The 23,225-nt window shown below is 35.4% G+C and overlaps 2 protein-coding genes across 3 annotated transcripts; one reads left to right on the top strand and one right to left on the bottom strand.

The window, feature by feature from the left end:
• Positions 1-710: 710 nt before the first annotated feature.
• On the bottom strand, positions 711-3,517 carry dlx5a (distal-less homeobox 5a). The gene is made up of 4 exons (XM_027175722.2): positions 3,398-3,517; positions 2,233-2,861; positions 1,679-1,863; positions 711-1,301 (listed from the first exon to the last, which is right to left on the bottom strand). Exons 2-4 carry the CDS (start codon positions 2,594-2,596, stop codon positions 990-992), a joined length of 861 nt encoding a protein of 286 aa, XP_027031523.1. The 5' UTR covers positions 2,597-2,861; positions 3,398-3,517; the 3' UTR covers positions 711-989.
• A 915-nt stretch (positions 3,518-4,432) lies between these two features.
• Positions 4,433-22,387, top strand: ago2 (argonaute RISC catalytic component 2). 2 transcript variants are annotated; one of them, XM_027175717.2, is made up of 19 exons: positions 4,433-4,689; positions 7,362-7,542; positions 7,617-7,737; positions 7,909-8,090; positions 8,505-8,641; positions 8,730-8,864; positions 8,954-9,041; positions 9,765-9,912; positions 10,005-10,124; positions 10,221-10,343; positions 10,453-10,586; positions 11,025-11,209; positions 11,334-11,493; positions 11,617-11,707; positions 12,147-12,341; positions 12,424-12,558; positions 12,650-12,751; positions 13,023-13,222; positions 14,160-22,387. In XM_027175717.2, the coding sequence occupies exons 1-19, from the start codon at positions 4,665-4,667 to the stop codon at positions 14,266-14,268; spliced, it is 2,571 nt and encodes an 856-aa protein (XP_027031518.1). In that variant the 5' UTR covers positions 4,433-4,664; the 3' UTR covers positions 14,269-22,387. The 2 variants fall into 2 exon arrangements, with proteins under 2 accessions (XP_027031518.1, XP_027031517.1); XM_027175716.2 differs by having other exon boundaries at positions 7,308-7,542.
• Positions 22,388-23,225: the final 838 nt, after the last annotated feature.

Here is a 23,225-nt window from a genome sequence, read left to right as displayed (position 1 = left end):
GCATAGGCTATGTTTATCCTAATGAATGGAAAAAATATTCCTTGTAGGCCTACTATATTATATTTAATTAGATACATAATTTGTTCATTTTTTACTGTATTACATAGTCATAATAAAACATGATACTACTACTACTACTACTGCTACTACTACTACTACTACTACTAATAATAATAATAATAATAATAATAATAATAATAATAATAATAATAATAATAATAATAATAAACATACCTTACTAATAGCACTATTCTGATAAACACTATAAATGCCCAGGGGACATCTACCAAATTGTAGGTTTAATTGTACCGAATTAATGAGAGCTGAACACAGAATATTAAAACTTCATTTTAAAATTCAATATTCATTAAAACGAATTGCATGTTAAATAATTGTTAATAATACTCAAACATCTTTGAGATTAAAGGCTTAGATTTGGCATCGGTCTAATGCTCATTAATATAATTTATGTGATTAAGATAATGTCCTTTTTAAATCAGCTTTTTGGACTCAGTAAAATCCTGGACTACTTTATATACATTTACCAAATGCTACAGTAAATTTAGAAAATATAAACGTGTTCTCCAAAATGTTTTACTATATATTTATGTTGACCGACCTCAGAGACGAGTGTTCAGTTTTAACAAAAACTACCTATTTAGCATTTATGAAAAAAATATGACAGAGTCAAAGAGCAAATGTAAACGATAAACACGTAATTCCTATATTTATTGTACGTTGCTCTTAATTATATGGCACGTCCAGGTATGACAAACGTTGAGGTTTCAATTTAAGGCACCATTGAGAATTTGTGGATCTGTAGTCCATGAAAAACATTTAATAAGTCTTCCAAATGCAAATAAATTACATGCACACATTTACACATTATACACGTTTTTTTCTGTGACTGTCAAATCAGTACATTGCATATTCTTCGGAATGGAAAAAATTAAACATCAGTCCGATACAACCGATTATTAACACAAATTTCAGTACAACGTTCCTGGTCCGAGAGACAGAGAGTGCTGTAAGGAACTGGGGGCCTGAAGATGAGAATTCACCGCACCGGCGGAGGAAAACCAAGAGCCAGTGTTTTCCAAAAACGAGGAGGTGGCTGTGTTGATATTTTGGGCTTGGTGGTGAGGTCTAGAAGGAGCCTGTGAGTCCCACACAGCCGGAGACTGAGGGGAGTTACACGCCATAGGGTCGCTTGAACTGGGACTGTGCTCTGGAGGAGGCAGATCTCCGTTCTTCATGATCTTTTTCAGTTTAGACCTTTTGTTTTGAAACCAGATTTTCACCTGCAGAGAAAAGAAATACACAAGGGGAAATAGGAATAAATAAAAACAGAGAGTAACAGTGCGATTGATATGTATTTAAAAAAAAATACTACTACAACTATTAAGAAGAAGAAGAAGAAGAAGAAGAAGAAGAAGAAGAAGAAGAAGAAGAAGAAGAGTGGGAGGAGGAGGAAGAAGAAGAAAAAAAGATGTAAAGGAAGAAGATGAAGAAGAAGATGAAGAAGAATAAATGGTAATTGTTAAATTATAAAACGTATTGGTATTGGTATTATTACTGCTGCCACTACTTATAAAGATTATTTTACATTTCAGTTGATAACCGTAAATATTGTTACTTTAACATGTAGTGAACCTATATATATAAATAAATATCTTACCTGTGTCTGTGTGAGCCCCAGAGACGCGGCGAGCTCGGCTCTCTCCGGCAGCGCCAGGTACTGAGTGTTCTGAAAGCGCCTCTGCAAAGCCGCCAGCTGGAAACTGGAGTAAATTGTGCGCGGTTTGCGGACTTTCTTCGGTTTTCCATTCACCATTCTTATTTCTGGCTCGACAGTCTCTTTGTCTAAAACAAAAACGAAATAAAGGAAAATAGGCGTAAATAATAAGCATTCTGGAGGGGAAAGTAATGTGGCATGGCAAGAAGGAATTTCATGTTCTCTGTTTAGAAACAGTAAAAATAAACGTTTTGGGTCAAATAAAGACAAAGGCTTCTAACTTGATATAATGAAGTTGTATCTGTATTTCCCTGCTTTATTCCGATATCATTTTTCAACCGAATTTTCAATATGCGGACAGAAAATCTGAAATTCTCACAAATGAAGAATAACGCCTTTGTAAGCATTTTGCAGTCAAATTATTCAAGAAAAAAATAAAATAAACTTCTATAAAAGTAAATAAAATAAAATAAAATAAATCCATATAATAATGTTACCTTGTGGGCTCGGCTGTGATTGCGCTCTGCTGTACGTTCCAGCGTATTGATGATGATACGCAGAATTCGGGTATGAGCCATAATCAGCGTAAGATTTCGATGAATAGTTTCCAGCAGCAGGTCCGTTGGATCCGTGGTACTGGTACGGATAACTATTCAGAGGTTTCCCATACGAGCTGGAGTTGGGTGAACAGTAGCCGTGGTGAACCCCTCCGGCAGGGCTATAGTAGCCTGAATCCGTGGCTGTAGACTCGGGAAGAGTGGGAGATTCCTGAGACGGGTGATGCATGGCTGAAAGCTGAAAGGCGTTCTGGAAATCTGCAGACTTGAAACTATGAATCCTTTTGTCGAATACTCCAGTCATAGCGCCGTGTCTTGACTCTCTACGGACCTGAAGTTTACACTGCCATCGTGGGTGTGTGTGTGCGTGTGTGAGTTCGTGTGTGTCTGTGTGCGTGTGTGTATGAGTGTGTGTAAGTGCAGGCGTCGGCACTCTCTTGAAGACTGCTCTAAACCCCGGAGCAAAGACTTGGTTAAATCCTCAACTGCTCTGTTACGCACTGCAGGGAGGATCCACGATCCAGCTCCATTGGCCATTACGCACACACAACAGCCACAACTCTGGTATCCTAGAAATTAAACATTTTCAAAGGTCTAAAAATGTTTACAAATAAATAAAATAACAATTAAAAAAGATTAATAAATTAAATGTCAATTTTAACTACAGCTATTATATATTAGACTTTATTATGCTGGGGTACAATGTATAAACATCTTAATTCTTAAACGTAGCAAAGAATTCTAACAAAGTGCTTGAATTGAATTATTACTAAATTACCTAATTTCCAATATATATATATATATATATATATATATATATATATATATATATATATCCTAATTGCAATAAAATATACATTCTATTAAAAAAGCGATATTTTTAAAGGAGCCACTTTAATATTTCTATATATCAATCAAGTGAATATTATTCACATTTTATCAGGACAACAAAAAAGGCGTTTATTAATTTTGAATGTTTTTGGGTTTTTTAGTCTCACTCAGTAAAGTTACATATAAGCTGAAATAAAAAATACTGTAAACATAAAATAAACTAGCAAATCCCGTGCTTTATAGAGCTCATTGTGAGCCCGGAATAAATACTTACTAGCAGTGAAATAGCGCCACCTTGTGTTGGAGATCTCAAGCAAAGCTGCCGCTTAAGAAAAATAACATGTAAAAATTCTATTAAAACCACTTAAATATAATAATAATAATAATAATAATAATAATAATAATAATAATAATAATAATAATAATAATAATAATAATAATAATATCTAGTTCATATAGGATATGATTTGCCGAATTGTTTGGTTAATCTTAGCTTCATTATTCCATTTAAACCATTTAAATTATTTCTCCAGAACGCTAAACAATAGTGGAAAATGGCGTGGCCTCACTGAGTACTCTTGATTTGTCTAGCTTTGTTCTTTTATTATAGGCTCTAATCACGGTTTATTAAAAAATAAAAGCCTTTCGCATCTTTCTAATTTATGGCTATGGCTTTAACGTTTAGAAAGGATACGGTGTATGACGTCATATGAGTTCAAACGAGTTTATTTTCCCACCCGTATAACGACTGACCACCTCTGGCTCTCCTACTTCCGTACTGCTCTGTGATTGGCTCGCTGTAACCAACCTCTTGGACTGGGATTGGTTTATAATAACCCACCTTCTTAATATTTGCAGATATTTTAGGATAAATCTGTGAAATGAAACCGCGACCAAGGCTTGCACTGTTCGAGAAATGCTGAATAAATCACTCACTTTATGTTTAACTAATTTTCTCAAAATGTATATGCACTGTGTTATAATCATTCCAGCTAAAGTTAAATCTTTTCGAAACTTATATTAAATATCAAAATATGGCAGGACTTTCTGGCAAGGAAAATTACATATCAGCGTATGCGTTTTATATTTTTCTGCTTGCAAAATGTTTTCTCACAGCAATAAAATAGATAAAATACTTTTTTGAGGAAATGGTAATTGATATAAATTCATTGCAGGTCAATTAACTCAGCTTGGAAAGTTGCCCCGACCAACATGGCGGCATTGTTGACGTGTACGAACCGCCGACATCTTTGAACGACTTCTTGTGAATGGTAGAGGCGGGGGTTAGTCTGAAAACGGGTAGGAAATGCCTGGTTGCAGATTTGTCGAGTACACAGCAGGTCGTGTTGTGACGGGGGATGGGAGTGGGGATTTCTCTCGCGGTCTTGTAGTTGAACTCTTGTCTGAAACGTTGTTTTCTTTGTGAAAACAGGCTTCGTAGCCGATAAGTTCACTTTCCTGCTCGCGAATGCACCTCACCACGTTTGAAAAGCGAAAATAATCTGCAAGTGCTCGACGAGTTCTGCTATAAAACAGCTGAAATGTATTCGAGCGGAGCAGCGAGTGGTGAGTAACCGCTACAGCTCGAGCTCACTGGCTAACAGCTAACTAGCTAGCTAGCTAGTTTGGAATTGTTATGCTAACTGTGATGTTTGTATTGACTAACTATCAAAACACCTGCCTGGTAAATATGTTAATTCGACGAACCTAAAAGCAGGAGTGGGTAAATGTAATAAATATCGAGTTCCTTTGGTGTTTTAAAACCCGCATGTTTGTGGTCCTTGCTATGTTATTGTTAGCAAGCTAAAGGAGTCTTTCATCTGGATGTTGCTTAGCAGCTAGCTAGCTTGCAAACTTGCCAGAGTTGTTTGCTAGCTGAGATGATCATGTTAATGATCATGTGTGTGAAGAAATAAAATAAAAATAAAAAGATAGTTACCTCGTTTAAAAAGTACAACGTTAAAGCTAACTAACTGTAACCTATGCTAGGTACTTTGTACTGTGTAGCAACAGTAGTTAAGCTAGCTATGTGTTTCCCACCCCAAGTTCCTCGTTTTAATTATTTTGGGGCTACAATTATCTACAAAAAAGAACTAAATAGCCTAATGTGTAACTTTGCTGGATATATTTTGTATTGGCTTTAAATTTGCCGGCCTTTGAGCAGATCAGCAAGTGTGTAAGCCAGTAGAGGAAGGATCTGAGATTTATGAGGCGAGAAAGCAAATTGTTGATGGTGTTAAATAACTCCATCAGCTTTCAGCACGTATTTCGCTGAAGTACTTTTTATAAGTTGAGGATATTATTACTTTTATGGGTCTTCTAGGGGTTAAGCTTGGTCTAAGATTCACATACTTCGATGAAAATTCGTGTGAAAGCATGGATCAGGGATGTTTAACTGAAATACATGAAATTTCTTGTTTATTTGTCATTTTCATTTCTGACTAGTACCATAAACTTTGAACATATGAGACCTCTGATTTGAAATTGAAGCAGAGAATAAGGGCATACTTCTCTGTCCATTCAGGGTTTTTTTTTCCATCGACATGTCATATTGTCACTTCTTTAATCAGACCAGAAAGGACAAAGAAAAAAAAAAAGTCTACGAAAGTGAAATGTAAAATGCTTAACTTTTTCAATAGGCTTATTTTAGGTAAATAATTAATGTAAGCACATATAATTGTATGAACTGCTGAACTTTTTTCCCATTTTTTTTTTACATTCATACTTCGGTTACAGTAATATTTTAAGTATTTGTTTCAATCTACGGTTCTTCTAATTAAGAAGAAACAGCTTTTTGTAGATAATTATATTTCTAAATGTAAGACTTTGCCTTTGAGCCTTTGTGCAAGGTGCTAGTGCAACCTGTTCTGTTGATATATTTTGTATGCAACTAAATGTGGAATATCTTTTGGATTTCATAAATTTTTTAATGAATGTGTGTAAAAAAAAAAGTGCAGATTGAACAAATTGTTAACCTTTATATCTTTTTACAAAATTTAGTGGTCTGTATTCTTCTAAGTTTGTGTGAGATCACATTGGATATATTCTAGGTGGAGTAGATTGTTAGAAATTAGTGTGTTTCTGTGGTCTTTAGATAAAGAGTTGAGAAACTCTGCAGCACTGATCGGGTTAAGATTCAGTTTAACACATGCAACTATCTTCCAAACGTGTCGCATTTCTGGGTTTGATAAACTAGGTTTAGACTTCCCCCATCCCCACCCCACCTCCTTATTTAGCAGACTTTACATTTTCTTTTTATATTCCCCATCGAGCTATTCTGTGTTTTATGGAACAGAGAACAGTTTCTTCAGTTAGCCAGTACATTTCACATAATAGTAATGGCAGCAACAATATAGAATTTTTTTTAACATTTTGTTACGGTATTGTGTTTTTAATTTTGATGTGTATGGTGAATGCATCACATAATATAAGACTAACAATAAAAGATCAATTTGCTTTGCAAATAAATAGTTTTAATTGTTGAAATATGTACATTTTCCGTAAGGAAATTGTTATAGCATTTTTGGAAGGAGTTCTTCGAGGTTTTTTTTTTTTTTTTTTTTAACAGTCAGAGGTAAAGCTTAATGGATGTTGTGCACTTTACTGTTTCACAGTAATAAGCAGCATTTTTTTGTCTTATTAGTAAGAGAGCAAAAAGGGCTCCTGTTTACAACTGCTATATCCTAAGCAGTAAAAAGATCTTCTTTTTTTTTTTTTGGAGTGTACCATTAAATCTAAATAAGTATGGCATGCTGTTTTTAATAAATGTAAGAAAATGATCCAGTTCAGACTGCATTGCACAGTTGATTGCCAAATTTAGATTTACTTTAAATATTTTAGTTTACACACACAAACGCAACCCTGGGTAGTGACTTCTGTGTATGTTTGCACAACATACACAAAAGATACAAAATGCTGAGATTATATAGCTGTATTGATTTTATAAAACTATATTTTCTTCAAACTATCAAGCAGCACTTTTTTAGTACATAAAATGCAGTAAATATGCTGTGAGGATGAACTTTTTTCCTGATTTTAGTATGTACATTACTGAGGAAAATCTAGCTTAATGTTGACTGATATGATTCTTTTCTATTATTATTGTCTGAAATGTATTTCTGTGCCATTTAGAGATTTCTAAACTTTTCTATTTTTCTTTTATTGTAAATACAAACTGTCTCAAGGTCAAACAATGGAAGGATTATCAGCTCATGAAACTTATCTATCCGCTCCATCAGCTCCTCTGTCTCCTGTACCACAAGAGTATGTGTTTAAACCACCACAGAGGCCAGACTTTGGCACCATGGGTAGGACGATCAAACTGCAGGCCAATTTCTTTGAGATGGAGATTCCCAAACTGGAGGTGTACCATTACGACATTGACATCAAACCTGAGAAGTGCCCACGCAGGGTCAACCGGTAACTGAGCTCTTGAATCAAACCTCAGAGTTTAGCAGTGAGTTTTGTATCTGAACACAACTTCTGTCTTCCAGTGAAATCGTCGAGCACATGGTCCAGCACTTTAAAACACAAATCTTTGGTGACCGAAAGCCTGTGTATGATGGACGGAAGAATTTATACACGGCAATGCCCCTACCTATAGGAAGGGACAAGGTGAGTAGAGACTGTACAGGTACTGACTTTCTAGTCCAAATAATTTTAAGTTTGTCTTAAGTGCTATCATGGACTAATATTTGTTCATTGTGACTAGACATCAGAGTACATTTGTAAGAATTATTTTAGACATCAGAGTAAACCAAATGAGCATGTATAATTTTGTTCTAGGTGGAGCTGGAGGTAACTATCCCTGGTGAAGGGAAAGACAGGAGCTTTAAAGTGGCCATAAAGTGGGTTTCCTGTGTTAGTCTGCAAGCTCTTCACGAAGCATTGTCTGGACGGCTGCCAAGCATCCCTTTTGAGACTATTCAAGCTCTAGATGTGGTCATGAGACATTTGCCCTCCATGAGGTCAGCTGATATATTTTATCTCTAAGTATAAAATCAGATATTTAAAGCATATTTCTCAGTTTAACAGTCCAACCATTCGGCACTGTGTAATTAAATCAGAGATTATGATAGAAATATCAGAGATTCTACCTTATTGCATGAAATTATATTCTTAATTGCTATCCTTTGTATTTTATGAAATATTAAATGCTTTGTGTTATTAGACAGTTTCAGCATATTTGTAAATTCATTTCAGATTTGCTTTTACCAGTGTTGCGTTACCTTTATCGCTAAACACAAGGGGGCACTGTTTTATCATCTATTTCTATTATAACGTTTCAAATCAATTATAAATAATCATCTTGGTATTCTTCGAGGACCCTAAGGATATGTTCGACAATTAATGTAAAAACACTCTGTCTGTCTTCATCCCAGGTACACACCTGTTGGCCGCTCATTTTTCACACCTTCTGAAGGCTGCTCAAACCCTCTTGGTGGTGGAAGGGAAGTCTGGTTTGGCTTTCATCAGTCTGTTCGTCCATCTCTTTGGAAAATGATGCTTAACATTGATGGTATGGCCAGTCAGCATCTTTTTATTTTTGTGACTGTATGCATATAAATGTCTGAAGTTATTCGCCGTTTTTTAATTTGTTTTATTAGTATCTGCAACGGCATTCTACAAAGCCCAACCAGTGATCGAGTTTATGTGTGAGGTTTTGGATTTTAAGAGCATCGATGAACAACAGAAGCCCCTAACAGATTCCCAAAGAGTCAAATTCACTAAGGAGATAAAAGGTAAATGCATCTTGTAAATGCTGATGTTTTGTGCATTTAGATTTCAGCAATAGCACATTTACCTTATCCTGCTTTGTACGCTACTGTAGGTCTGAAAGTAGAGATCACGCACTGCGGGCAGATGAAAAGGAAATACAGAGTTTGCAACGTAACCAGGAGACCAGCCAGCCACCAGACGTAAGAGCCCTTTCAAATAGATGTCTGTTTAATATTGATTTATGGGGTTTGGTGATTATTTTTGTCTTTTGAGAGAGAAACCCAATCCTGATTTGCATCTGATATCTTCATTCATTCCTGCCTGTGTCACATTTAGTTTGAAAGTAGCAGCATGCAACATCCTCGTAGAAAGGGATTTTAAGTGGGAATGTTTTGATCTGAGCCGTGTATGTCATACGACTCTACCAATGAGATGCACAAAACAGGTTAATTAAGCTTTTCAAACATACACATGAAATAGATTTGATATCAAATTGAGTGGAGTGCAGTATTTAGGCGGTTTGAATTGAATTAGTGTGTTACTCCCTTATTAGCGCAGGTGAGGATTCAGCAATCGCATTCAGGTGACAGATTGCACTGAGTAGGGTGATCTCAATCTGGTTCCATATTAAACTCTAGAACGATTCAGTTGTTTTGAGAAAGCAGTGCAAACCTAAAAAAGTGAACACAACATGCATAATATTATTACAAAGTGAAACGACTGACTGCTTTGTTGCATTTAACATTAACTCATATATTCATTTTATTTGCAAGGATGTTGGCAAACACCTATTTTCTTGACAACCTCCCACTCCCCCCACATACGCTTGCAAATACACGTCTCTGGCTTTGTACACTATGCCTTGTGATCTCAAATTGAATATATTGTGGATTTTAACCTTTTTATTCTCTGCTCTGCCACAGGTTTCCATTACAGCAGGAGAATGGACAAACTATTGAATGCACTGTGGCACAATACTTTAAGGATAAATACAAGCTGATACTTCGATATCCTCATCTCCCATGTTTACAAGTCGGGCAGGAGCAAAAGCACACTTACCTTCCACTTGAGGTTAGACAAAATATTGTACTTTTTCTAGGAGAACCTTTAATAAGTAGTTTTATGTATTTACTACCCCTGACTTTATTTATGCTTTGTATTAGGTTTGTAACATAGTGGCTGGACAGCGATGCATTAAGAAACTGACAGACAATCAGACCTCCACTATGATTCGTGCCACAGCCAGGTCAGCCCCTGACCGTCAGGACGAAATCAGCAAATTGGTCAGTTCATGTCTCTGATTCTAGCAAATGTAAAGCTGGTAATCTACCTAGACCTGTAGGTTTATTTAATGGTTTTTGAATTCTTATTCATTACAGATGAGAAGTGCCAACTTTAATAGTGACCCTTATGTGCGAGAGTTTGGGGTCATGGTCAGGGATGAAATGACTGAAGTGAATGGCCGAGTCCTCCAAGCACCATCAATTCTTTATGGAGGACGGGTACAAACTACTTTTTAACAATTTTCGAAGGATATAATCATTTAATAGTGTATAATAAAAATTGCTGTACAAGTATAGAGTTTATTGATTTATATACTTTTTTTATCAGAACAAGGCAATAGCAACCCCAATCCAAGGTGTATGGGATATGAGAAACAAACAATTTCATACTGGTATAGAGATCAAGGTTTGGGCCATCGCCTGCTTTGCTCCACAAAGGCAATGCACTGAACTCTTATTAAAGTAAGTACACAGTTGCTTATATGGTGGTATTTAATTTGATCCTACCTTGTTGGAAACTTACTTTTAGTTTCAAATGAATATTTTATATCATTGTATAATCTCAGGTTGAGGTGTTGCTGTTCTTTATTAGTTACTAGAAGGTTGTGTGATCAGTATTTCATTACTGCTGGGGGGTCTACTATTGGGTCTTTGAACAAACTTTTACATTAGATATGCTCAGCTGTTTACATTTATTCTGTATTCAATAAATGTGATTGTAAATGTGTCTATTTTGACATGTCAACTCATTATCTATATCTTTATCTGCATATCTGTACAACTGTTCTGCAATTTCTGGAGTTTGCTCCTAAGAATTTCACTCATCAAGGCACATGCTGTGCTGTGGTGATGTGACAATAAATGTGACTTGACTATTCCTTTTGGTTCTGTTCTTTATAGGGCATTTACAGACCAGCTGCGTAAGATTTCTCGTGATGCAGGCATGCCCATTCAAGGCCAGCCCTGCTTTTGTAAGTATGCTCAGGGAGCTGACAGTGTGGAACCCATGTTCAAACACCTGAAGTACACCTACCAAGGCCTGCAGTTAGTCGTGGTCATTCTTCCAGGAAAGACGCCTGTCTACGGTAAGTCAATCTCTACACTCAATATTTACCAACTGTATTTCTGTCTTTGACACAGATTTTAATGGCCGATGTTGCTGCATGTTTCTGTTCCGTAACCTGGCTTCTTTGTTTCATGCTCTCAAAGCGGAGGTGAAGCGTGTCGGGGACACAGTTTTAGGAATGGCCACTCAGTGTGTCCAAGTGAAGAATGTCCAGAAAACCACTCCACAGACATTGTCCAACCTCTGTCTGAAGATCAACGTTAAGCTGGGTGGAGTCAACAACATTCTGCTTCCACAGGGAAGGTAAGCTTTAGATTAGATCTTAAGGAAGAAGGTTACATCAGCAGATTTTTAGTTTGATGTATTGATGCTGGAGTAGCTTTGGAGATTTTTGTCTGAAATAAAGCTTTGATGCTTTGTCTTCAGGCCCCTGGTTTTCCAGCAGCCTGTAATTTTCCTGGGTGCAGATGTAACTCATCCTCCAGCAGGAGATGGAAAGAAGCCTTCCATTGCTGCAGTAAGTCAAAATTGATATTGTGAAAAGTTAGACTTAATGTGGAAAGTGATAGAAAGATTAGCGACTCTATTTAGCTCTGCCAGAAGTCAGGTTTATTCAAACATTCAGCAGAATGAATCAATTACAAGCATATCAATGTACACATCTCAATATTTATGTTTTTCAATTGCTTCAGAATGAATAAAAGTCAGTAATGTGTCACTGTAGGAAAATAATCCATGATGCATTGGTATGATGTAAAATCATTTTTTTTTCCAAACAGACTTATTTATTTTATATGGCAACAATTTACCCTTGTTTGCAATTTTAACACGTTCCAGTTCCATTTAATGCTTTTCTATTTAAAATATATTGAGTGTCTAATATGAGAGTTTACCAACCTTAAGTAGTCATACAGAATTAATGAGCATTTTGATAAATATGTTCCTGCATGGTTTAGGTTGTTGGTAGCATGGATGCCCACCCAAGCCGATACTGTGCCACAGTGCGTGTTCAACAGCACCGCCAAGACATAATTCAAGACTTGGCTGCAATGGTGAGAGAACTGCTGATCCAGTTCTACAAGTCAACTCGCTTCAAACCCACTCGTATCATCTACTACAGAGACGGCATTTCAGAAGGTCAATTCAATCAGGTATACTATTGCTCTATATCGGACATTTTTCTTTAAAACCTTTTCATTTAGTAGTTGTGTATTGACTGTTGGTTTTCTTAAGGTTCTGCAACATGAGTTACTGGCAATCCGTGAGGCCTGTATAAAGCTAGAGAAGGACTACCAGCCAGGAATCACTTTTGTAGTAGTCCAGAAGAGACACCATACTAGGCTTTTCTGTATGGATAGGAACGAGAGGGTTGGTTATTTCAGTAACACTGCATTATATGTATTGTATTTCTTGAGATGTGCCTTTGGGTAACTTATCAGGTTTTTTTTTTAAATTTTAGGTTGGAAAGAGTGGGAACATCCCTGCTGGCACCACAGTTGACACGAAAATCACTCATCCATCAGAATTTGACTTTTACCTTTGCAGCCATGCGGGCATTCAGGTACTAACTTAAAAAGAACGCTTGGAATTGTATCTGTGGAGCATTTCTGTTCCATTTGGCATACTTTGCAGTTTCTGCATTTGTTTCGGCTTACAAAGTTATTTGTTATCTATATCTCTGTATGCTGAAATCATACACAAGTAAAATGTGAGTGATTTTGCCGCAGGTCTCTACACTACCATGCTGTTTTTGAACAGTTAAGATTGATTTAAAAGAAAGGTTAACCCTCTTTCGTACATAAATTAACCTTTCACACTGATGCACTCCACAGGGTACGAGCAGGCCATCTCACTATCATGTGTTGTGGGATGACAACCATTTCACTTCAGATGAGCTACAGGTACTCACATACCAACTGTGCCACACCTATGTACGCTGCACCCGCTCTGTTTCCATTCCTGCACCTGCTTACTATGCCCACCTTGTGGCATTCCGAGCACGTTACCACCTGGTAGACAAGGAACATGACAGGTACGAGTCCTTATTGTGATGAACCTTTTCATTCTTTGATTATAGGGCTGGATTATATACAGAAAATAATGCTATCCAAGATTCAAGAGTTTGTCATATGTACAGAAAACAGTTTTAGACCGTACAATGAATTCTCCAGCAGCCTATGAAATCAATTAAGGACATAATGTCTAAATGATTATCATGCCTTTATTATCACTATCTCATATAAATGATTTTCTAAGAATATGGGTTTTAATTACAAGTGATTTATAATTTTTACAACGTCATTTCGGTAGCAGGTGATTTTAAATATTAAAATTTTGTATTAAATCTAATACTTTTTTTTTAACCATGTATAAAAAAGATTAATCAAATTCTGCATTTAAGATGCAGCATTATTGTTTTCATGGCAATTTGTTAGCAAAAATATCAAAGTAAAAACTATCAAGCAAATTCTTACTTCTGTGGTAACTAGTTTGTAAAATAGAAAAAGAAAATGTAAAATGTATTTACTATATGGAGAAAGGATACTTGACCATAACCCAAAGCTGGAAGCACACAACTGTATAGTATGACATTGTATGCTGTAGTATTCAGATTTCTCTTCCCTGGAATTAAGATGCCCAAACATGTCCCAGCATGACAATGCCTCGTTCACAAGGCAAGTCCCAGGAAGACATGATTTGCCAAGTTTGTTGTTGATTAAATCTAGTAACTTCGTAGAGCTCCAACCTTAACTCCACATAACACCTTTGGGGAAAGCTGTGATCCATGCCTCGCATAAGTGGCCGAGTTCACTAATGCTTATTATAATTGGTTATTCTTATTAAAGGATAGACTTAATCTGCAAGTGGATACTCAACATGTACATTGGTGGGATGGTGGTGTGTCCACATATTTTTGGCCATATAGTGTATGTTTGGATATTGATTTGTGTTATTATTTCTTTTGGTAGTGCTGAAGGCAGCCACACATCAGGCCAAAGTAATGGGCGAGATCAGCAGGCCCTGGCTAAAGCTGTGCAGATCCATCAAGACACACTGCGCACCATGTACTTCGCCTGAGCTCTGTCAGAGTTGAGTGTCATATCCTCGAACACCATGTGTCTGTATGTTTTAACGTGCCCCGTTCATCTTGGGGTCTCCAAATGTGCACATACTTAACTCATAACATTTCACACATTCAAGCTCTTTATCTCTGTATTTATTTGAGCTGCAAGAAAACATTTTTTTGTCCATTTGTTCTATGATTTTACACTGACAGTTCTGACTTTGCTTTGGGGTTTATATTATTATAAATATTAGAATTATGATTATGCCAAGGTTGATGAAATAGAACTTTTGATGAAGTTATAACATTCAGGTTGCAAGAAAGACATATTTGTAGAACCTCTGTTAGTACTGACTTAGAAGGACTTCAGGACACGAGTACTTATGTTTTTTTTTTGTTTCTTTCTTTCTTTCTTTCTTTCACATGTACTAACAAATCTAGGTCAGTGTTTTTTGTTAGTTCTCAACTAAGTCACTCTCGCCATAGTTGATGAAGCTGTTTTCTTTTAACTACAAACTGACAGAATATGTTTATAATTAAATGGAAATCCAATCTTTCTATTATAATGGTGAAAGATTGGATGGTTTTTAGGCCAGTGTAAAGTTAATCAACTAGAAATCTGTCATTCTCTCACCATGAGAAGAGTGTTTTGACAATCAGCTGTCTGGGTCTGAAGAGAACTGTAGTTAATACAGGACTGGTTCCTGAGACCAGCACCAATTCTTGAACTAAATCTGTTAGTAAGTTATTCTATTACTACCTTAGTTTTCTTTTTTGTTTTGCCAGCATTATCTGTTAGACCATCCAAGTTAGACTGTAAAGAGGTGTACTAATAATGTGTGTGACGTTAGTTTCTATGTACTGCTGATTATTATTATTACAAGTCCAGCCTGAACTTTTGCTTTCTTAAAGGAACACTCCATTGTTTTCAAACTAATCTCTATCTACTGCTTCTGTAGTGTATAACTGATTACTACTTACTTAAAGGCTTAATAACATCTTTTTCTCTATCCTGAGAAAAGATCAGAAAGCCTGTTTCTGTGAAACTTATTTATAAAGACCTAAGGGCAGCTGTTGTATGATATTAAACATTTAAAGTTCCCGACCGTAGATGGCAGTAGATTAAAAAAAATTCTGCCCACTTTTGCTTTACATTCATGATTGTATGCATGTACGTCTGAAAAACATCCTTTAAAAGTCAAAATTATGTAGAGATTATATTTAAAGTCCAATTCAGAAATACCTGGCTGAGGAATTTATAAAAGCATTCTACAGTTAGTTACAATTACCTTGCCCCAGTTTTTTAGGCATCTCTTTATAAGTAAGATTTGAGTTTGTTTTCTTAGATTTTCTTGGTGCACAGAGAAGTCTGCAGTTATTTTTTTTGTGAGATCAGCCTGTGCATTAGAGGTGCAGTGGATAGAAATCAGGTTTAACAAACTCTGGAGTATTACTTTAAGTGTCTTGTGATTCTGCTGTGGTGGTGCATGAATCACGATGTAAAGGACAGATTTTAATTATTTTCAATGATTATTTTACGTCTCCATGTTCAAGATGGTGAGCTGTATATAGTTTCTTTGTTTAGATCTATACACACTGATGGCTCATGGAACAATGGCCTTAATGGTATGGAGGTCTTGAGGATTACGTTAAAGCGTTTGTTGGTTATAGATATCTAGTTAGCCACATTACACTTGAATGTGTTACGCACCTTATTTTATTATTTTTTGCCCAAATGTCAGTGATAACGCAATAGCCTTTACCATGAATTTTTTTTTTTGACTGTTCTGTTGAATCTAAATTTGAGGACTCCTATTGTGCAACTCTTTGCATCTTTGGTGCTCAGAAGCTCTTCTCAAGAGCTTTGTCATTGGGTTTGTCTAATAGGTGAGTGGTTTTAGTTTTTGCTAAAGGCTTTTGAGATTATGGGGTAGATTAGCAAATGATCCAACAATTTGTAAAAAATTACTGTTGTATATTGTTTGGGCATTTTTTACTGTTATAAATGCAAATATTATTGGAACGTTGATTAGCTTCCCCATAAGTTTCACATTTAACTTTAAATAACCTATAGCTGAACATTTTTAAACTTTTATACCTATGCATTTATAATCAAGAGATTTTAGTGTGTTTTTGTGTATATATAATGACTTTAGATAATGTGTATTGTAGTCATTTTAAGCTTTAATAGAGTGCATGGGGGGGGCAACCTCTTCCTATTGTAGCAGTATTAGCCTATAGAATATTCTATTTTTATTATAGCAGACAATTAGATACAACTTTCAGTTAGTCATGTTAGCCAAGAAAGATTACACATATTTAAACATACTGTTATCCACATAAACTGAAGCACAACAAACGATCGGTGCTAAAACCTTTTCCTAAAACAAATATTTTATGTACAATGAGATCACAGTAAAAAAAAAAAATCAACCATGGAAATGATTTTTAAGGTTGAGTTTCTTCAGCTTATTACCAGCGTTATTCATTACTGTCATTTTCTGACTGAACTGTGTTGCAGGGGCATTTTAATTCTCAGTCTCAAATACTTGACTTAGTTATTTTTCATATTTGACGCTGGTCTCTAAACTTGCAGATGCACTTTTAAGGGCATTGGACATGTACCATTAGTAATTGTGTGGAAATGGCTAGCTGTCCTACCTCTTGTTGCCTGTTTCTAATATAATGGTAACATCACTGCGTTAGTCATTTTTTTATAATTACACAAGTGGTGGTGTTAGAATAAATTTTTTCTCACAAAGTTTCCGGGCATCTTTTAGTGTCACATAGCTCAGAAATTACCAAGAGGCATATCTATTCAGAGGCTATTCTTGGTGCCATTAAAATCTTTTACATAAACTGCCATATCTTATTTTTTTTTTTTAAATAAGTTTGATTTGAACAAAGTGCTAAACATTCAGAGCTTTGAAATAACCCTGCATGGTTAGAATGAAATTTACCAAATGGATTATCTAATTCTCAATCTTTATGTAAGTGCACAGTTTGGCATACATTCTTACCCCACTGGCTGTTAATACGGAACAATGTGTGTTGTCATTTATCCATTTGCACATCTGGTGATCTATTATTTATCACTTAGTTAAGAAAGCAACCGAAGTAAGCAACTTAAACCATTTTTTGCCTGCATGGTTTCACTTCACCTTCCTTTTTATTGGTTTTATTTTTAATGATACAGTCGACTTTGTCCTGCAAATATGTTGATTTACAGATTTTACTTGAGTTTTTTGTATTGTACCTTTTAAACCCAGCACCTTAGGTTGTCGGAACTCTTAAGCATATGCAATTCTTCTATAATAAAATCAAAATCCATAATTGAGGTGGTTTTGCACTATATGAAAATGTATAGATTATTTTTTGGAAAGATGAGAATGTTGGTTGTCCTTTTTAATGACCATAAATGCTAGTGGGTACCGCAGTTGTTTATGAGATTGTATTACATTTTGGTGCATTTCCACAAAAGGAAATTGGTGCAGAATCTGAAGCTACACATAGATAATGAGTCATGACATTTGAACAACTATGCAAAAACCGATCTTGGTTCAGAGCCATTCATTCGTTTTGTAGTTTTTTTGGACATTGGACAAATTTGATTAGTTTCTTGATCCCTAGTGGTTTGTATGTAAGTTTGATTATGAATTGAAATTCCATTCTTCCAGAGACTTGAGGACTGAATTATTTTGTATATTTAATGTCAGATATGTAATGGAGTTCACTGGAAATGGAGTTGATCTTTCAAAATATGAAACTGCCATTTGTATTCAATAATTATTATTTTTTCTGCAGAACGTTGATGTCCAGTGTAATCCAAAACAAGTGATAATGTAACGCCGGATGCAGTAGTTTGATGTTTTAAGTGAAGACAAAACAAATGATTTTGTCTATGCAGAGCACAACCACATAGCACATTTTGTGAGTATTTTGTGATAATGTGAACAAGCTAAATGAGGATCAGCATGGTGCTGTTTTGAAATTACAATGCAGAGGTACCCTTATTTGGTAAATCCAAGAAAATGTCTACAATATATGAATCAATGACTGTAAACTGTTTTGCCTAATGTCTAGTCAGGATTTTACAGATCTGATACGTCCTCTTGATTGGCAAGAGTCAAATAAATTTTTATTAGAGGATATTATAAAGTAATGGTCTCTAACGACTAAAATTCCAACTTTGCACTCAAACTTCCTGCTTGTAACTGAATAGGAGAATTTAAAGCCTCACAAGTCTACTGAAAATATAAACATGAGTGAAAGGAAGAGAAAAAAAGACCATTGCATATATGGAGATACTTATTGGCATAAGTAATACGCATACATGTTTATGAGCTACAGTTCAGATTTGAGCAAGATAACTTTTGTGTTTATTACTGACATATGGACAAATCTCTCTGTTGCTTGTGTTTGAGGTGCTGCACTGTAATAATTGTGTATACTTAGGGCAATATTGTGTTGTTGCTGTTGTACATTTTAGTACATTTATCATTTCTGTTTAAATTTCAAGCATAAAATTCCATACGGCCATTTCAAACTATAGTCTGGTGCCCAGGTTATAATTTTCATCTAACGATCTTTGTTCTAACCACTGCTAGTCATCATCTAGAAAACTTAGAATTTATCTGCTCCATTTCACTATATGCACAAGTATATATTAACTTAATTATTCAACAGGTTACCGTTTAGATTTGACACCATCCTTTATTTTTCCAGATGTACATTCTAAAGTGATTTTACTAAACAAAAATCAGCATGGTCTCTTTTTGAAAAGAAGTCTTCATCTTATCAAAAAGCAGACATGTCATTGGTCACCAGTATCTCATATGCACACAAAATACTGAGTGCAGTGTTCCTGTGAAAAAATGACTTAATAACCTGGCATTTTATACCAACTTTGAAAACTACCTCAGAATAATTTAGGGTGCTAACCTTCTCTATTCTTCTTCCTCTTCTTCTCTCTCTCTCTTGCGTTCTCTCGCACTCTCTCTCTTGTGCTCTGTGTGTGTGTGTGTGTGTGTGCACACATTCACAGGAACTGTCCACTTGCATATTTATACAGTTATCAGCCAACCATGATGCAGCAGCACAGTACCTAACATCAATCAGATACATGCCAAGAGCTTCAGTTAATGTTCCTTTCAAACAGAATAAAGAAAATGTGCGATGATCTTTGGCTTTAATTGGGGCATGGTTGTTTGTGCCAAATGGGCTGGTTTGAGCATTTTGTGTGTGAAAATATAAGCAGGATTCTGAAAAAATTCAAACCATCTGGAACCAACAACATACCTTAATCAAAGTGAAAAAGATCAAACTTTTTTGTTAGATGGGTAATTAACTGAAGCTCTTGAACTATACGTACATGATTTTTACTTTGTGCTGCTGCCACATGATTGGCTGAAAATATATATACAGTGACAGTGAATAATAGTGACCAAACAGCTCAAGCCAATATTGCAAAAAAAAAAAAAAAACGATTGAAAAATTGTATTGTCGAAATGAGGGATGTCCTGTCAAACACAAAAAAAAAAGCAGGGGACCAAATTGTGAAGACATTCTGTTGACTGTAAACTGGCTTTTGGCGCAAAAAAAAGTTATAATTGATTAATCATTAATTTTGTTTCAAAATTTGATCATCATTATTGCCTTCTATGGTAGTTTGGCAAAGATGCACAAGGATATGTTGCTAATAAGGTCAGGCAGTATAACGATGATACTGACACAATCTCGATCAACACGATACACTTTTCATTACTCTTTTTCAAGTTTCATTATCATCATCAGGTGTCCATGCTTTCATAACTTACTGTAAAAGGCAACTGACTAGACAAAAACATTTGTGTACTAATTGGTTCATTTCAGTTTTTGCTTTGATGGAAACCCCTTATTAGCAAAATATATAACCTTTATTGCAAAGATGTCTTTAGGTTTTATGATTTCAGATCTTTGCCATATTGCATAGCCTTAGTTTCTTGTTTGAGTAAACAGAGAGCAATAATTGCATTATTACTCTTGTCTACAGGGTGCATCATTGTTTATTTACTTTAGTTTATTATGTGGTTCCTCACCGAGTGCCATCTGTACACATTAAGGTTTTATCTGGTTGTATGATGTGTGTTCTCGCCGTACTCATCAGTAGTGGTGTGCCATATTCAGGATCATGTACTGGGTTCAGTTGCCCCAGTCAGCACTGCAGCTCTGCTTTTGCAATACTACAGAAAGGCAAATTTGCTACATCCAAAAATCCTGGCATGATTGTAATTTTTTTTTTTTTTTTTTTTTTTTTTTTTAAATGTTTCTCCATGTTTGACAGCATGATTTCTAACAAACCAGCCTGTCTGCATCGCTCTGTCTGAATGCTTGCAATTAGCCTTGATTCTTCATTTTGATAAATATTCAGTATTGCAATAAACAAAATTGAGGGTCATTTTGGTGAAAGCTAAGTGTAAGCTATTTGGAATAGTTTTGCGTATAATTTTTACCTTGCAATGTTTTACAAAGGGAATTCTCTGTTATATTAAATGTGTTTTAAAGAACACACTCTACTGATACACTGGCCTGTTTCCGTTGGTACAAAGGGTATGAAAATAAAATCAAAATTCTTGATCTTTTTTTGTTAAGCTAAATAGCTAAAGACATCCTGTTTGTGTTTGTTTTTGTGTGTGCGCTTTTTCAGATCTGTCATCTCCTATATTTATATTTGGTGGTAATTATTTTTAATTTGATAATTCATTTTCACAGCAAAGAATTTATGAATTACTCATGCAACCTTGCATGAATGCTGCATAGAACGATCAGTATTTGTATATTGCACTTTCTAATCAGTTAAAAAAAAAGCCCTATTTAAAATTGGGCAGAGAAATTAAAAGAAATTTGAGACGAGGTATATTCCGCTATAATAGGATTGTTTTTGTTTTTGTTTTTTAGAAAAAAAGTGACTTTTCTAAAAAATGTGCGTAGACATGAAGTACCTCAGAAGCCTGCTATATGCTGCAACATCTTCATTATTGTTCATTGTTGTTTTCTTTTGTGAACCTCATTGTCTTTCGTACATACAGTAACAGTTTTCCAGACAGAGGTTGTATGTGCATGTGAGGCAGTGCTTACACCTTTCTAAACTGTGTTTTGGTTTGAATAAATCTTCCTTTTAACAGCAGTATTTACATTGGACTTTTCTTTGAGTGAGAGAGAGGTGCTGTAGAGTACATAGGGAATTCCTTTTTTTTTTTTTCCAAGTATTATTCAGTTTAAATTTTTCATAATCTGTGTTGATTTTTCATACTAATCTGGCTTTTACTTACAGAGAAGATCACAAATGGCAACTAATTAGATGTAGTCCGAAAAGACTGCTGACTCAGGTATTGCCGTTTAAGGGCTATATCTGCTACTGAATCTCCACCTTGTACTCACTCACTCACTCCCTCACTCCCTCACATGTCTTAACATAGCCCTGGAACTGCATTTATGGCTAAAATATCAGTGTATCTGGCCTTAAACAGTGCACTATTTACCAGACCATGTAAATCATGCATTTTTCTGCATCACTGCCAAACATGTACTAGATTTTTGCCAAAAATCTACCTCATGAAGTGTCCTGGAAATACTAGATAGTTTAAAAACAAATCATTCTTCCATTACCTGTATCTGAGAACTCCAGGATGCTCCAGCTGAGGCTGTGTGTAAGCGTGTCATCCAAGCCATGAAAATGACCAAAGTTTTTAGGAAGGCGTTCCGGTGGCACTGCCTTGCAGGCTCAAATCTCCTCCTCCTCACATCAGACATCTATTGTTCTTTTTAATTCCTACTTAAGCACCTGCCAAATTGAATTTACTGTCATTCCTGTTAAGAACTTTTATATCTCATTCTTGTATTTGGACTCACCGCTAAGCTCTGTGTCTTTTGTTCTTTCATTATGTAAAGTGTGAGCTTTTGAGATTTTCTTTTTCATTCATGCTTTTATTATGATTGCAAGTTCAATATATGCTGTAAACCCTGCTAGGATATAATGTGAATATCATTTAATATAGTTGACTTTTTTCTCTTTTTTTTTTTTTTTTTTTTTTGTTTGTTTGTTTTTTTGCTTGACTGTATATGGCATTGATTAATAAACTTCAGTTCTCTTCACTTGCTTCTTGTCCACTAATTTATTTAAGTTTTGTGCTATTTATATGTCAAGAACAGCATTTTTGGACAGTGTGTAAATGCAAGATCTTTCACTAAGGTTATAAATGTTAGTGGAGGATGGGGAAACTTTGAGGAAGAACTTGTGTGTACTGTAAAATAAAAACATCTGGATTTGAAGATCATGAACATCATGTGCAAGCCAACAAACTGTAAATACATATCCAATATTTTGTAAAAGCACAACAACTGAATCTTCTACTCTTGCAGGAAAAAGCCCCAAGGATCATATGATGTGTCATAAGATGAGCCATTTGTCATTTTGTTATAGCCCTGTGCTCTCTGGGAGTTAAGTTAATGTTGTAGTATAAACAGCTATGAAGGTTCCATCTCCAAACTAATCTCAACTCTTCTCTTACTGGCCTCTTAAATTCTGTCTATAATCTCAGGGAGTTATTTCTTGCCACTGTCGCCTCAGGCTTGCTCGTCATAAAGTAAATTAAAGTTTAAAGTAAATTTAAATTTAGATTTAAAATGTATACATTATATCTGGAATGTTATATATTTTGAGGAAATGTCCTTTATTAAAAGCACTATAGAAATAAAATATAATTGAATCATACAGCCCTAATCTGCTTAGTTAGGAGTTGGGTAAATAGCTGTTAGCAAATTAAAACATTTAAAAAGATGACATGTAAAATGACTAGAATAAGCGAAATCCATTACAGTTAATATTTTTCACTAAAGACTAAAGTATCTTTGAAACCCTATGATTATTTACAGGTCCAGAAATGGTTGCACACTGCACCTTTAAGGAAAATGTCAAGTGATGTGTATCTAC

Source organism: Tachysurus fulvidraco, chromosome 24, assembly GCF_022655615.1.
Source record: "Tachysurus fulvidraco isolate hzauxx_2018 chromosome 24, HZAU_PFXX_2.0, whole genome shotgun sequence".
NCBI lineage: Eukaryota > Metazoa > Chordata > Actinopteri > Siluriformes > Bagridae > Tachysurus > Tachysurus fulvidraco.
The sequence above is the reverse complement of the archived record's forward strand: the minus strand, read 5'-3'. Positions and strand labels throughout refer to the sequence as shown.